Genomic DNA, 17,340 nt, shown 5'->3' with positions numbered 1-17,340 from the left:
TTCCTTAGATTCTAGATTTATTAATTATTGTTTTTCCTGCTCATGCATATAATAGATAAAATGCAGATAATAGAGAACTATAAAATACAATCACACACCAACCACAATAAACACGGGATATGCTTTGGGAAACCCCTACGGGAGAAAACATAGTTGGAAGGTGAGGTTGTCGTACTCCCATTTTATTTTGAATAGAAATAGTGCAAGTGCAAAGGAGAAGGCATTCTATATGGACTTATGTGAGACCTATGGTCCTCTAGGTTGCTACAAAACACTAAACCCCCTTTGTTATGCTCTCTCACTCCCACTCCTAGTTGTTTTACTTTATTATGGAATACAATACAATCAAAATGAATGAAACCTCTTTTCCTCCTAGTGGCTTGGTTAAAACACAACCTAATAGCCAACTAGGGGTTAGGCTTGACTCCTTCAACTCTCAAATAGAGTTACAACTTTGACCCTTTTAGAGTCTTCTTCATAGTCCTCATATGGCTAGCCCATTTTCCATGAGTGACGGGGTCTGACATGGAACCCGCTCATGCCATGGTGGTTAAACATGGTAGGCCAACTTTTGCGAGGCATAGAATTTTCGTACAAACGCCTATTGACACAATTCTTGCACCGTTGGAAAGGTCTCTGAGTGTAGAATAGTCCCATATAGTCTTGTCGATAAAATTGCTCTTGCAAGTTGATTCCTCCAATTTTCCACTCTAGAAGCATTGAGATAGATGACAAATTATATAATGATCTAGCCTAGATTGTGGGTCAAATAATGAATTACAGATGATAATCTAACATATTTAGGGAATAATGTTGAAACAAGTATTTAATAAGTGGGGTGAAAGATCATCATTTCAGATATCCATTGTTTTTAAAGTTTACAAATAACATATGGTGTTTACTATTTATAGTGCACCATTTTTAGAGGAAGAAGAAGGAAAACCCAAACAAGGGCTCCACTAGAAAGCATGATAGCCATGGCATCACAAGACCTAAATCAATTTCCTTAGAGTTTATGAGAAGGAACATTAGGGTAATCACTTAAGCAACCAATGTAGTAATAGATAGGGGTGGGAAGAAAGGATGTGACTTCCAACTCATGTAATACTGTTAGGAGAAGATAACCACATGTAAAATGAGGATGAAATATTTAACCCTTAATAACTCCAAGCATTGACAATGGATGGCATTGGAAGTTGAGAGATAATAGTTGCTTTAAATTCTCCCCTTAACTACTTGGAGTGATGGGGCATTTGGACACCATATCTATTATGGCCATTAAATTGAATAAACAATTAAGGAAAAACATTGTGAATAAAGTCTCACTTTTATTTTTAAATTTGCTTTTATCATGCTTACACTAATGTTAAATAACATATCAACTTCTTGGTTATGAGATTAAATAACCACATAAAACTCTATTAACTCACAATCTTTACATCTATTAAAATTATTGGGACCAAACATGAAAGACAAGGGCTTTGTGATGAGATTGAGTAAACAAAAAAAACTTTATTATTATTGATGAGCCACTCATTATTGTTGTGTTACCAATCATCTCCGAGTCACTCATTATTATTGTGTTACCAATCCCTTATTACCTTTGAGTGAATGTATTTCTTAAAAAGTTCTTAATGCCTTGGCTTCATTATTAATAATTTTTTTTAATACTAAAGTTTTTTTTTTAATAATAAAAAATTCCTAAACTTATAATTTTTTAATGTAAATCTGCGTGTTTATCTAGACAACTAATTTGTTAGGATGACAAAAAATTGCTAGAATCTCACCATTGAACCCTGTTTTTATAGTGGAGATGGACAAAGAAATCGCTAGAATCTCGCCATTGAATCCATTTTTTTTTATAGTGGAAATGGATTTAGTACCATAAAAAACTGTTAAACCACCCAAAATTTTGAAACTTGACAGCTATAACCCAACTTGTATTTCCCAAAATTTCTACCGGATTTTATCAAAATCTTACCAAAAATTCCATTATTTTCTTAACCAATTTAAAACCTATATAAATCTATTTTAACTTTACAAAACTATTTTAAATAAAAATGTATATATATTTTAATTGCTTTCGCTAATCGGAAACAACAATGAGATAAAAATGTATATATATTTTAATTGCTTTCGCTAATCGGAAACAACAAATAGATAAAAATGTATATATATTTTAATATACACAACAAATAGATAAAAATGTATATATATTTTAATATGCACAAGAAATAGAATGAAACATGGGCACGATTTTCGAAGACAAAATCATTTTGACAATACTACGCGACATCCACTAAAAAACCACCATTTTAATCAGCTGCCACAGCTTCCATGTCCACCCATGTAAATGTAAGAATTGTTAGGGCAAGCGCAGAGATTTATACTCCCAACCATAAAAGCTCTTAAACCCCTTATCACTCAACGACGGCGTCGCCTTACATACCTTTACGGCTTTAAAGTTTTATACATCCTCCCGCTCTCCAACTCAGCTCAGCTCAGCTCAGGTGAATACATGAATGGCGGCCGAGCATGTGCCGAGTAAGAAAGAGGGGAATTAGCAGTTCCAGCAGAACAAGTAGCAGAACCAGCGGTAGCTGCGCCTAACGAAGTTCAAGTTAAAAGAGTGTTGAATCTTTCAAAAGGAGCAACGGCAGGAGGAAGAGGCAGAGTGGCCAGGGTGGCGGACCTTATGGCTTTGGGCGCCATCCCGCAGGCCCCATCTTCGAGGCCCTCCATTCCAGGCCCGTGTTATGTTCAAAATCCGATGCTTCGCAGGACCGCCGCTTGTTCTCCCAACCTTCAGAGGCCAGTTTCTCTCTCTCTCTCTCCTGCTTATTCTCTGCTTATTTTCTTCTCGTTTCGTTTCCAGTTTATTGTGGTCTTTTTTCCCGCTGGATTATACCTTTACGTAAGATAAAATAATAGAATGGATGAGCAATGGGGGTTAATGCGTGCATAGGAAAAGGCTTATTATAGGAGGCGGATTATTTACATATTTCTTGAAAGGGCTTTCACATAACCAGTTTGTTAAATCTTCTGTTAGCGTGACAATTTGAGTACATTATGAATGGTCTTGAAGTAGACATATTGCCATGCTATATTTTAAATGACTTTTGTCATTCTTGGTATATTGTTGGTGGGAATTCGTTTGACATGATATAACAAACTTTTACAGTCTCCTGTATTAATTTATGGTTTAGTTATTCCTTTGCGTCAGATGCGTCTCTCATAGTTGTCTACAGATTCGATTTCAGGCAATTGAGCTTAGGAGAGTCAGATTCACGGAGGCACAACAGCTCAGGGAAGTCACATTTAGGCGGTCACCACGAAAATAGCTCAAAGCTCAGTGCAAAAGCGTTAGTTGATCCTAGGGCTAGAAAGTGGTCTTTATCTTCCAAGCATCATTCATTGCCTGGCCATGCCAGAGATGCTTCCAATGTTAGAGAAAGTTTTCCAGTGTATGAGGGTTCTCAAGCGGAATGCCAGGCAACTAGACCTATATCTGACCAATATAGAGTTCACAATGCATATACGTCAGAAGATAACGATAATCGTTTGCCTAGAATCCGTGACTTTGACAAGGGTTTAGATGATATGAACAATGTAGTGAGAATGAGGTCTAGTAGCTTGGAACGGGGGGAATCAAGTCCAAGTCATAATAAAGGATACTCGTTTCCGCCAGGTGCTTTGAATAGCGCCCCGCCTTATTACCATCGTGGTACCTATCAACAGGGGCAATATAGCTATCGCGGACAAGACCGAAATCAATATGCAGGTTTCTCCCCTCAAGGTCTTAATAATGTCCAAAGAAAAGCTCGACCAATAAAGTTGGACATGGAAGCTTGGCAGAGAGAAACAGAGAGAAGAAACGCTATGAGAAGTCATCAACAAGGCAGCACGATCAGTGTACGATCTGATAGCCAGCTTATGACATTAGATAGAAAGCCTACAAGTCAATATGGACGTCAACCTCCTCAAGGTCTCAATATTGCCCAAAAGAATGCTCTAGCAATCAAGTTGGACAGAGAAAATTGGCAGAAAGCAACAGAGAGAATTAAAGCTATGACAAGTCATGCAGAAGGCAGTGCGGGCAGTGTACGAACTGATAGCCAGCCGACGACATTAGATACTATCCCTCCTTCTAGAACAGAAGAGGTTTTATCAATGAGTAATCAAGGTAGGGACAATACGCTAATGCCCACTTCAGCTCCACTAGACGGTGGGGCTCCTATGCAAAAAGTAGATCATATGTCCGCTGAAGAAAATGTTGTTCGGAGACAAGACCGAAGTCAGTATGCACAGTTCCCTCCTCAAGGTGATAAAATTGCCCAAAGAAAAGCTCTAGCAGTGAAGTTGGACAGCGAAGCTTCGCAGAAAGAAACAGAGAGAATAAACGCTATGATAAATCATGCAGAAGACAGCGTGGGTAGTGTACGAACTGATAGTCAGCCTATGACATCAGGTACAAGCCCTGCAAGTCAATGTGCATGTTACACTCCTCAAGGTCTTAGTATTGCCTCCAAAAAAGCTCTAGCAATGAAGTCGGGCAGTGAAGATTGGCGGAAAGAAAAAGAGAGAATAAATGCCATGAGAAGTCACCCAAAAGGCAGTACGTGCAGTGTACAAACGGATACCCAGCCTATGACATTAGATGCAATCCCTTCTTCTAGAACAGAAGAGGTTTCATCAACGAGTAATCAAGGTAGAGACAATATGCTAATGCTTACCTCAGCTGCATTAGACAGTGGGGCTCCTATGCAAAAAGTAGATCATGTGTCTGTTGAAGAAAATGTTCCTGTTCAGGGCCCTGTAACCACAGAAACAGAAGGCAAACACGTTGGTTTATCCAATTCGAATAAAATTGCTGCAGCTCAAAATCAAGGACTACATCATCTAGAAAATCGAGATATTTATTCACCCAAGAAGCCTTTAATCAAGCAGCTAATATCTTTAGAAAAGGTTGGTTTTCATTCGAACATTGCAAAAATAACAGGTCAGTCTGATATCATTGACACAGGTGGAGTTTCTGGTAACAAGATCATACAAAGTCACCCATACAAAATCCCATCGAATGAAAAAGACAGGAAAGGGAGGCCTTTACACATGGAGGATGCAGGCGGCTGTAGTATAGAGCAGGAAAAGATTGAAACTCCTGTAACTAAGGGTGAGCATATTGGGCTGGACAATGGTCAAGATTCTGCAATTAATGAAGGTGGCAATGGTGTTATGGACAGTGATAGCAACAATGTTCCGGAGAACCTTAATCCTTTATACAAAAAAATTTGCATTGTTGATGATGTGGAGACTGTAATGATGGTTACAGGGAATCTTATGGGAGATTACAAGGATCTTAATCATGCATGTGATAGAGAGGTTGGTTAGTTTCTTGCCATTTCTATTTTGTACTTATTTGAAAAGGTCAGGAGTTATAAGTGCTACTATTCAGGCTGTTTCATTGATCCTTTGCCTAAACTTCCCTCGACTTCAGTTTTATCTCTTCCATAAACTTTTGATTTTTATTAGTGGACCAGGACTATTGTCCATTATCTAGGGAAGAAACTTCTCCATTGCCTTTATAAAAGGTAGTTTAATACATGTCTATGAACATTGATGCAACTGGATTCAATATTTATTGGCATAGTATGCAGTTGGGTGGATGGATACCTTTTTCAAACAATTGGTGTCAACTGCAAATCTATTGATTTTTTATGAAATGCTATTTACATTTTTCTGAACTGGAGCTAGTCTTCCTTTTTTCCAGTTTAGCTCAAGGAAAAACAGTTTTTTTGTTTGGTGCTTGAATGGGTAACAAGATGCAAATGGCTGCTAAAGACTGGAACAAATTTTGAGTTATTCAAGCTGTCATTTTTCTTTCCTCTTTTCCATAGCTAGTTTTCTCAATGTCCCCATTTGACATGACTTCTGGAAACTTATGGTCTGAGTGTTTTCTACGTGCCTTTGCATTTTGTTTTAGGCATGTGCTATGCAGTTTTTTCCCCGATATGTACTGTACCCTCAACATTCCAAGTGCTTTAATGAAAATCACATTGAATTAGCTTTTTTGTGTGTTCCTATCTAATAGTCATGCAAACTATTGTGATACTCAATGCAGGTTGCATACATTGATATTAAGAAAGAGAGCCCAGTTGGTCATGGGGAGATCATTTGTTTCAGTATATATTGTGGATCTCAAGCTGATTTTGGCAATGGCAAGTCCTGTGTATGGGTAGACGTGCTGGGTGGTGGTAAAGATGTCTTGTCAGAATTTTCTTGTTATTTTGGAGATACATCTATTCAAAAGGTGAGGCACAGTCCACACATTTGAATGAAAATGAACTGCTGAGCAACATTATTAGTTAACATGAGTTTGAGATCTAACTGTGCTGGTATACACTTTGTTTCGATCACTTTGCTTGAAATGTAAACTATCCCTGGTATTTAGTGTGCTGTTATGTGTCTATGAACAACTAAGCTGCTTTATTAGTTAATAGTGTAATTGTTTGCATGAGTTTGAATTGACAATTTTGGTATACTTATTTATTCATGTTGAAAATAGTACCAAGGATAGGTGTTACTAGGCTTTTATCCATTTTAGCCCAGTGAGCACATTAATGACTTTTGTCTTGATGATATTTATGAGTTATATTAATGTCATGGTGGGAAAAGGTACTTAGAAGTGTTGTACCATGCATTTTTTCTAATATTAAAGTCACTTGTACTTTATAAAGTGACTTTATATTAAAAGTACTAAGTGTACTTTTCTAATATTAAAGTGATGAGAAAAATCACTCTACGAGAATAAATTAAAAAGGTACACAAACTTAAAAAAGGTACTTGGAGGCCTTTAAGTGATGGGACCAATGTATGAGGTGGGTCATTTGGGAGAAATGATCTCAACCACACATCTTGAGATTTGAGAATGAAATCTCAGCCATTGGATCCTGATTTTAAGGATTCAATCTTTTCCAAAGAGACAAAAGAGTAAAAGGGAAACTTATACTTCACTTCACACTTGAGAGAGCATGAGGAGAAGAGAAGAGAGGAGAACTTCATGGAGAGGAGGAGAAATTGCAGTAGTGCGAGAAGGGCTCGAATCCCAAGGAAGAGATAGTACAGCGACATGAATTTCAAGGAGCAGCTGGCATGATTTTCAAGGAGAACAATAGCTAAAAGGAAGCACAAAATTTGAGGCTTTTTTGGCACGAATTTTGAGGAAGGTACAGTTTTGTCTGGCTTGAAATTCGAGGCATGGATTTTGGGACTGTCTACTACAAGTAGCACAAAAATCGAGGGAGTTTTCAGCGACTTTCTGGCACGAAATTTGAGGAAGTACAGTCAGCAATGGGCACATAGTTCGAGGCAGATATGAACTTCTTGAATTCCAACCATAAATTGAAGTTTAGTAAACTTCGCCTCTGTGAGGGTCTTTGTAAAGATGTCTGCAATTTGATCATTGGTTGAACAATATTGCACTTAAAGAACATGGTCATGAATGAGCTTTTTGATGAAGTGCATGTGTAGTTCAATTTGTTTGCTGCGTTGATGTTGGACTGGATCTTTGCATATTTGAATGGCACCTTGATTATCACACCAAAGTGTAGTTGGATGCTGCTACTGAAAGCCAAACTCTGACAGGATCTGACGAAGCCACGAGGCTTCCTTACTAGCTTCTATGACGCTATGATACTCTGCTTCTGCTGAAGAAAGAGAAATGACATATTGTTTCTTACAAGCACATGTAATAGGTCCAGAACCAAGAGTGAACACATAACCTACAGTAGACTTCCAATCATCAAGGTCACCAGCCCACTCGAAATCAGTGAAACCAACCAATAGAGGAGATGCTTCTGCACTGTAATGAATCCCAAACTGAATTGTACCTCGAACATAACGAAGTATTCTTTTAGCTCCTTTCCAATGACTTTCACGTGGGTTTTGCATAAACCAAGCAATAAGGCCAACAACAAAGGAAAGGTCAGGACGGGTATGGGTTAGATACAAAAGTTTTCCTACAAGTTGACGATATATGGTAGCTTCAGCTTCAAGGGAAGTACAAGTGATTGAAAGTTTGACTCCAGACTGAAAGGGAGAAGGGGCTGACTTACAGTGTTCCATGTGAAAGTAGCGTAGAAGATCGCAGGCATACTTGGACTGGGAAAGGGAAATACCTTCCTTGGATTGCAAGACTTGAAGTCCAAGAAAATAATGCAAGTGTCCTAAGTCTGTCATTCAAACTGCTTTTTAAGGTTGGACTTCACATGGTTTATAAGGTTGGGATCACTACTAGTAAGGATAATATCATCAACATAAAGAACAAGAATGATAAGAGACTTACCCACTTTCTTGGTGTAGTCAGTATTGTCAGAATGACACCTAGAAAAGCCGGTATCTAAAAGAAAGCTATCCATTTTGGCATACCAAGCCCCTTGGGCTGGCTTGACACCATAAAGGGATTTCTTAAGTCGACATACAAGACTGGAGTCTGTTTGTATAAAGCCAGGAGGTTGTTCCATATAGATTTTTTCATGCAAGCCCCCATGCAAGAAGGCAGATTAACATCCATATGATGGATTTCCCATTTGAAAGAAGTAACAAGGGAAAGAACAAGGCAGATAAAGTTCATTTTGGCAACAGGGGAGAAGGTTTCGGCATAGTCAATGCCTTCAACTTGTGAAAATCACTTAGCAACAAGACGAGCTTTATGTTTATCAACTTTTCCATCTGGTCCAAACTTGGTTTTGTAAACCCATTTGCATCTAACAAGTTTTCGTCCCTTTGGAAGAGGAACAAGATCCCATGTATCATTTGCCAATAATGAACGATATTCTTCATTCATAGTTGCGTTCCAATTTGGATGGCTTGAAGCTTCTGCAAAGGTGTCAGGATCATAATTCGCTGAAGCTTGAGCCAGTGAAGAAGAGGCTCTATTGAACTGAGAACGTGTACGTTGCTGATCTGTAGGATCACCTGCAAGAGCACCTGCTGCATCCCGAGTAGCACAGACCCATTTTGGAAGCTGAGGAGTTGAAGGAGGATCCTGAGAAGGTGGGGGAGGATTGTCATCCTCGCTGTCATCATCTGAAGAAGAAATATTTTCAGAAGTAGAAGGGATAGAGAGAGGTGGCACATCCGTCAAATTAGGTTCGTAGGTTGATATATTTTCAACAAAATTTACATCTCTTCTAATGATAACATTTTTGGACTTAAGTGGAATAAGTCTATATCCTTTGACATCTTTAGAGTATCCAACAAAAATACATTTTTTTCCAAAGCTTTATGTTTCTCATCTGGATTATGGCCCCATGCTTCACTTCTAAAAACACGAAAGTGACTTACATCTGGTCAATGTTACTTGGGAGCGGGAGCGGGAGCGACTATTTTCAGAAGCTCCCGGTTTGGGAGCGAATCGGGGAGCGATTTTTTAAAAATATATATATTTTTTATATTTTTTAATTTTTGATACATATATGTCAACAAAAACATGTAGAATGATGAAATAGACATAAAAAACATAAATTGATCATTGAACCATATATCACTTCAATCATCTAGAAATTATAATCGTCATCAACCATGTCCACAAGTTAGTAAAATACATATTACAACTGCAACATAACATGAAGTTGATACATTGAAGTTGAAAGCTTTCAGAATTGAAAATTCAATAACATTTATCATCATTGATCACCAAAGTAACAAGTTGTACTTGTAAGCCAAGTTTAACCATTACAAGAAGTAATATCGAAGATATTTCTAAGTCCTAACTTCTAACTGTTAACATGATATGAAATGTTAAAAATTTATAAAATGAAACATGAATAATGAGATGAAATGAAACAACTTTAGTCTTTCACAAAGCATCATATTCATAATTCACAATCATTACCAATGAGTTATAATTGCCAAGGCCCAACTTCAAACTTCAAATTTTGATTGTCACAGTGATATAATGTTTACAAAAAATATCATAATGTCATAATGATATGAAAGAGTCAAGAGTCAAGAGTCAAGGACTCAAAACTCAACAGTTATGAAAACTAAAGTCTAATAGAAACTAAAAAAGACAAGTAAACTGTAAATCTACAAGTGGCCCTTGCCACGAGAGTCCCCAGGAGTATAAGTAGGTCGTGGTGGTCTTCTAGGAGTCTCCCGCACAGACCGACGACCAGAACTAGAGCCTCCACGCGAGGGTGTCGATGGAGGTGGCGACAGCAATGGAACAAGACTCGGGCCTCGAGAACTGCTACTGGATGGTGGAGGTGGAGGTGGCATGGTTGCTGCAGCTGCTTCATGTTCATCCCGTACAAGCTCCTCTTCTAGTTCTTCCATATGTACAATGCCATCCTCCAAATTGTCGTCCTCAGGGTGATTGTCCCAAATTTTATATGTGGGATCTTCATTAGCCCGATCACAGTAATGGCTCAACAACCTCAAATTGTAGTGCACATAAACCAAGCTTTCTGCTCGGTTTTCATTGAGCCTGTTTCTTTTCACATTATGTATATAACTGTAGGTGCTCCAACACCTCTCTGCAGAAGAAGAATTTACAACCTGTGAAAGAACTTTTTTTGCCAATTTTGGCAAAAGTCCGTGGCCGCCATATGTTTCCCACCATGTGAGAGAATCAAATTTATCTTTGTCGTCCATTGCATGGAAGTTACCATACAAACCACTGCCACTGAAGTATCTGCCTATTTCAAGGCGCACAGCTGCACATTCCTCCCTGTCAGGCACCAACTTTTCTAATGCTTCCAGATATCCTTTAGTTACCTCTTGATCTAAATGGGGTTTGGTCCTAACACCACCCCCTGCTGCAGGTTTGCCCAACCAAGATTCTGAGTAGTATTTTGGCGTAAGGATATACGCCAAGCAATGTAGTGGAAGGTTAAGCCTATTCCACCGTTCACACACACAATCATGAATCAGTTTGTACAAGTTGGGATCTTTATTATGAACAATGTCTTTTATTTCCCCCAACATGGTATCCATTTGCTCATACACCTCGCCAATCACTGGTTTGTCTGTATCTGCAAACCGAATCATGTTATAAATTGGCTTGGTGAAATCCAATACCTGTCTCACAGTTGTCCAAAACTGCCCATCAAGAGCAGCCTCCTCCACCGTTTCAAAACCTGCCATGTCAGCTACATTTGTAGCCCTTTCCTTTAACACTTGCCAATGTGGACTTGATACCATGCTAGCTAATGCCTCTCTTACCTTCAAAAGGCGCCTGAAGGTGAGGTAATAGCTACCAAATCTAGTCCTCGCAATCTTCAGCAACTCCAATCTCGAGTGACTGCGGAAAAGGCCATGGGTATTGCTATGATTTGTAATAAATTTTATCATTTTTTTTCCTTTCTTGTACAAATCACCAATCCATTGGTATTGTTCATTTTTGTTTTTGACAATATCATGCAACAGAAGGTTCAATGTGTGAACCAAACATCCAGACCAAAATATGTTCGGGTATTTATCCTCAATAATTGCTCCCGCTGCCTTACAATTAGGAGCATTATCAGTGATGACTTGGATGACATTGTATGGGCCAATACGCTCAATTGTTTCAAGCAATGCTTCTGCAATGTTGATAGCGGTCTTGAACTTGTCTGAGTAATCATGTGCAACTAGAAAGATGGGACCACTTCGGGACACAGCAAGAACACTTATCAATGGCTTGCCTTTTACATTTGTCCATCCATCAGATACAATGGACACCCCATTGTCAGTCCAAGAACTTGTCATTTTATTCAAAGACTGTGATATTTTTGCTTTTTCATGATCAAGGCCAACAGTTCTTGCCTTGTCATACCCAGGGCTCTTGTATCCTTTAGGGGCATCATTTATGGCAGAAACCATTTCGTGCCAATAAGGTGAGCGTAGAACATTGAATGGTATCCCACATGCATAGAGGAACCTGTAAACTTTTGAATCCACATCATTCCTACACCCCTCATCAAGGAAATCTGATATGGTTCTACGCCTTAAAGATGATGACCCTGTGCCTCCATGTCCATATCCACTGCTTTGGGAGGATGCTGAAGGAGTTCTTTGTGATGGTGAGATTGGTTCAAAGAAACCCCTTAATCTTTTTGTTCTGTATTGGGCGTCCTCCTCTTCCTTTATGTATTTGGCTCTATCTGCTGTTGACACCTTGTCACAAGTTTTGATTCCTATTTGTTTCTCTCCATCCCATGGCCTTTTCCCGCAGAGGTGTCTTCTAGCACGGGTGTATGAGCCTGTGTAGTCAGTGTTGCAATGGGGGCAATGAAATTTAGTGGTTCCACCCCCTCTCCTTGTTTCAACTTTCAGCCCTGTGAACATATTTCCACAATGGATTTTGGTCTTGTTTAGTTTTTTGACCCTCATGTTCACCCTCCTCCACCTCCTCCTCACTGGGGTTTTCACCCATTTGACTTCCTCCGGCTTCTTCATCCACCTCTTCAGTTTGAGGCCCCTTCCGTTTCCTACTCTCCACCACCATAATAACCATAAAAGGGACCAGGAAGAGGAAAATGCCAATAAATATCCCCAGGTCCATGGTGTTTGATGTTTGTAGGGTTTGAGTCTTGAATCTGCAAATTAATTTAGTTTATTGGGATTAATTCATTTAATTTATTAATTTAATTTAAATTAATGAGCTTTAAACTCAAACAGGTAAATTAAACTAACCAAATTAACTACCTAACCAGCTAAACTAACTAAATGATTAAGTTACTTACCTCTGCAGGCTTGCTCCTCGCTCCTCAGCTCTGGCTCCTTGCTCCTCAGCTCTTGCTCCTTGCTCCTTTGCTCTTGCTTAGCTCTCAATCTCAAGCTCAATGAAGTTGAAATGATTTTTTTTTGGCCCATTGGGCTTATAAACAATTTTTTTTTTCTAATTTTTTTTTTAATTTTCGGGTCCGGCGGATTTTTTTTTCCACCGGACCGCTCCCGGAGCGTCTTTTAATGCCCGGGAGCGATCAGGGAGCGATCGCTCCCCGATCGCTCCCGGGCATTAAAAGACGCTCCGGGAGTGATCGCTCCCTGAAGCGCTCCCTCACAGACCAGGGAGCGCAAATTTTTTTACGGGAGCGCGCTCCCGACCCGCTCCCGAAAATCGCTCCCGTCCGGGAGCGATTTTGGGAGCGCGCTCCCGACCCGCTCCCGCCCAGAGCGCGCTTCGGGAGCGGGTTCGAGGGGGGGGGCGCTCCCCCGCAACACTGGGAGATGGGATCCCTATCTCAGTTGCGTAGAGAGGAAATAGACAAATTTCTGACAGAGGCCGAATTAGTGGAGCATTAGGTTAGGCGCATAAAGAATGCTCAAGTTCTGGCAGGTGCAAGAGAATAGGGCATAATAAATAGGGAGCAGAATGTGCCAGACATTGAGCAAGGAGCTACTGAGAGGGACAAAAATGGAGGACCTATGGACTTGCGCTCTAACACCATGTCAAGCCAGGTATATGGTAACTCCAAAATTGAATTTTCTTTTAAGAGGAACGGACAAAAATGGAGGACCTATGGACTTGCGCTCTGACACCATGTCAAGCCAGGTATATGGTAACTCCAAAATTGAATTTTCTTTTAAGAGGAACATTAGTATATACAAATAGGAGAGTGAGAGCCCTAGGATTCACATTACAATGCCTCTTCTTCTTATTTTATATTTACATATTTACAATATATTTGCCCTAGTTTGGAGGATTAGGTGTCAACATTATTAATTCAATGTTTCTACTCCTGATGTAAACTATGCTTGTTGAGTAGTGCGTTGTTTTGCGTTTGTCCTTTATAGGGCCCATTGCCTTTCACATATATTTGAAATTGATGGCCTTTTGTCAAATGCGATTCATTACTGAAGTGATAACTTATTAAGTGTTATGCTGTCTAAGATAACACACTTCAGTGTTAGTTATTGGTACTTTTTGTTGGAAATTGTAACTAGTTTCGGTCTTCATAATTGTCATTAGTTTTGTGTCATGAAGTATTTCTTATGTATTGATCAAAAGAAGAAAAGAAAATATAAAAGAAAATATAAAAGAAAAATTTATTTATAAAGCATGGGTTTCATGGTGGTCCATAAATCAAGCATCCATTGTATGCTTTAGTATTGTGTCATGAGTCAAAGCCATTAAGACCCTATTGGGCTCTTGTATCAATGTAAAAGAAATATATTTTATAATTGAAAGTGTCTAGTTTTGCTCTTAAGAACAATTGGCCAACTAGAATTGGACTCTGCCTTGAAAGGCGTTATGGACCCACTTGGAGGCTATATATAAAGAAGGAATTCGTCCTCCTTTGTGACTCAAGTAATTCGCTATTCCTCTCGAAGCCTGATCTGTGATTTGGAAAAGAAATGAAGGATGTGAAGATCTTCAAGGAGAATAAGTTCAACTTGATCCTAGAAGAAAAGAAGTCCTGTATAAAAGAAGAGAGCTTGGATCCCTGTTACTTCAGGTAAGAAATGATTAGAATAATATACCTTGTTGTCCTCGGAAGATCTTGCAGAACTCTGGTTGGTCGATCTGTGTCTTAGAAAAGAGCAAAATGTCTAGGTTTGGTCTTGGAAGTCTCCTTTGAAGTTGATAAGAAGAGTTTTGATGGGTTTTCCCCTTTGGTGGGGTTTTGCACTTGCGTGGAGCATATATTTTGTGTTTGACATTTATTGATGATAAGAACATAAACATAATCAAAGAAGAACCTAAATCACAAGTAAATGTCATGAAAGGAAAACCTTTAGATTAACATTTGGAGGTTTGAAGAACACTTATTTCATGTGAAGTATTCAGATGAGGAACAATCTTGTAACTTATAAAATTTTGGGAATGCTCATGATTAACAACAATATGTTTGCATCCCTGTGTGGTTCACTATTTCGGTATCAGTATTGGTATGGTTCTACATGGGCACTGTTATATCGCTTGATGTTGGCATGATTAATATCGCTCTATTCCTTTGCATTTCACAATTCTCATCAGTGGCTCAGATTCAAGTCGGAACAGTGGTTGGCATGTTACTTGGTGATTGAAATTCACCTTGTAAACTTTATAATTCGGTACACTTGTTTCATTTGAAGGCTTGCAATTTATCAACGATGAATCATGTAGTTTGCCTCGCTGAGGTCATGGCTTAGTGGCTCGCAAGAAAGGTCTGCATTTCTTACAAAGAAATCACATTGTCGAAGTGAAAAGCCTCCCTTAATATTTTGAGGCTCGATCTTCGAAGCTTGAAAATATTCTGTGACTTGAAATTGTTGTTCACATGGTCTATATGGCTCGACTCAAGACTTATTGATAATCCTTGTGAAGTCACATTAAAATAACAAAATGATTCCTATAACACATCGCATGAGCCAAACAACAATTCCGCTATATGACTCTAATTGAAATGACTCTCCTACACAATGAATCACACACTTGAAGAAGCTCGCATTTCCTGAGTTCGTAGCATTGCTTTTTAATATGATTGATAACAAAAAATATGCTTGCAAAAGATCATTGACTCCAGTTGCACTCTATCTTGAAGACTTGATTGCATTATGACTCAAATTGAATTCTGGTCAATGATTCCATTCAACATTAGTTCAATGCACTCGGTGGAAGTACTCACACAACACACAATGGACACACATTGCTACAATAATCAAGAACAAAGACATTGTTTATAACCACATTCTTATGATTATGGTTCAATTATTTTGCTTGCAACTCACCTAAGGAAGCTCGCTACGTAACAATATTTTTTTTTATGGTTTGATGTCTATATAACAAATGCTCATCACCGTTGGCACAAATTTTGCTATTTTGAAATTCGTAACCATGATACATTGCAATAGGGGGTCATAGCTTGTGACCTGCGTATCCCAGCAACGTTTCGGTAATACGTACATAGCAACAATGTCGTCTTTATTGGATGGAGTACTATGATAAAGATCACTTGGAAAGGAATATGCTTGATAATCCTCAGAAGTTTGAGACAAATCATGAAGTTACAATGCCTTTGAAGGTAGTGCTTGGCCTTGACATCTTTTGAGCTTTCAGTATTGAAAGAAGCAAGAGGATCATGGCATCTTGAAGAAACCTTGGCAACAAACATCCTCTAATCATGAAGGACTAAGGTATTGTTTTTATGCATCTAGGGTCTCACATGAATTGTGTTAGGATTTTCTTTATCATAGGGCTTATAGACTTCATCTTTAAAATCTAGGGATTACAAACCCTAAATGGTGTTTGAAGTAGAAAACCCTTGTCAAGTGAGAAAACCCTAACCCTAATTTGATAAGAAACCCTAACCCTAATATGTTCTCTCATAGAAACCTTATCTTTTGGTTTTTAGGGTTTGTAGGTAGTTTAGGGTGAATGGCAAATCCTATTTGGGTAGAATTGGATTTGAGATTCAAACCCTAGGGTTGATGTTTTTATCAAGAGACTTAGGGTTTGGATTTGGAAACTCTAGGAATTCTCCCTCTCTAATATTCCATGGAATCCCTACACTGTCAAAATCATAGTCATGCTCCTGTATTTGTATATTTTGCTTGGTGGTACTTGTTGATGAATGTTGCAGGTACATCGTGAAGGAAGCAAACTGAGAAAGATATGATGATCCTATTCTATGAAGAGCACGGTGAATGGAGGGGATGGTAACTTGGCATTCAAGTTGGATCCTTGGGGCACTCTAATAGAGATAGACTCGTATGAAGTTGGACCGTGAGGATGTTGATGCTTTGTTGAAGAAAACTGTCATGGTGAGGTTTACATGATGATAAGTAGAGGCAAGTTCAATTGTATGCATGTTGATGAAAAGCTCAACATTTGATAACTAACATCTATAAAGTACAAGATGTGCTCATCTTGGGATTGGAAGGTAGCAGTGTAAGAAGATAACCTGAATGTCTAAAAGGGAAATCACTCTCCTGAGAAAGCTATGAGCAACTTGAAGTTTGGGAAGAAAGCCTTCATTGATAAAGTCAAGATGAAAGTGATGGATGACCTAGAATCTGTCGTAAGAAGATGGCTCCATGAAAGGAAGCATGCTCTGAACAATGAGATGCAGAAGAAAGAGGGATCCATGCAAGCTAATAACTGGTGCTTTTATGAAAGACAAGTTTGAGGACTTGTGGCTGTGACTTCTCTAAGGAAGTTGGGACTCTCATCTAGGTTTGAGAGGGAGTAAAACTTAAAAGGAGTCTCCTTGAATAAGAGCAGGATTTATTCTTTGATTACAAAGAGAATAGGATTTCTTCCCTGATTGAGAGGGAGTATGGTTGGACACTGGTTCTCCCTATGTCATGTACTAGACAAGACTAACAACTGTAAGTCTAGTGCATTCATCACATATAGGGAGAATGATGACTTGT

At 38.9% G+C, this 17,340-nt stretch overlaps 1 protein-coding gene across 1 annotated transcript in view; it reads left to right on the top strand.

The window, feature by feature from the left end:
- The first annotated feature begins 2,258 nt into the window (after positions 1-2,258).
- The window catches only part of LOC149229157 (DNA polymerase I B, chloroplastic/mitochondrial-like), a 195,531-nt gene continuing 180,449 nt past the window's right edge, over positions 2,259-17,340 (top strand). The window contains exons 1-3 of the mRNA XM_089378507.1: positions 2,259-2,811; positions 3,249-5,379; positions 6,119-6,307. Of these exons, the coding sequence (XP_089234633.1) occupies positions 2,696-2,811; positions 3,249-5,379; positions 6,119-6,307 (2,436 nt within the window). The 5' untranslated portion in view covers positions 2,259-2,695. The remainder of the gene's footprint in view (positions 2,812-3,248; positions 5,380-6,118; positions 6,308-17,340) is intronic.

The sequence above is a fragment of the Pinus tabuliformis genome, chromosome J, assembly GCF_031772625.1.
Source record: "Pinus tabuliformis cultivar Carrire ecotype Pingquan chromosome J, CPIR1, whole genome shotgun sequence".
Taxonomy (NCBI): Eukaryota; Viridiplantae; Streptophyta; class Pinopsida; order Pinales; family Pinaceae; genus Pinus; species Pinus tabuliformis.
Note: the sequence above shows the minus strand (reverse complement) of the source record. Positions and strands in the feature narration are given on the sequence as shown.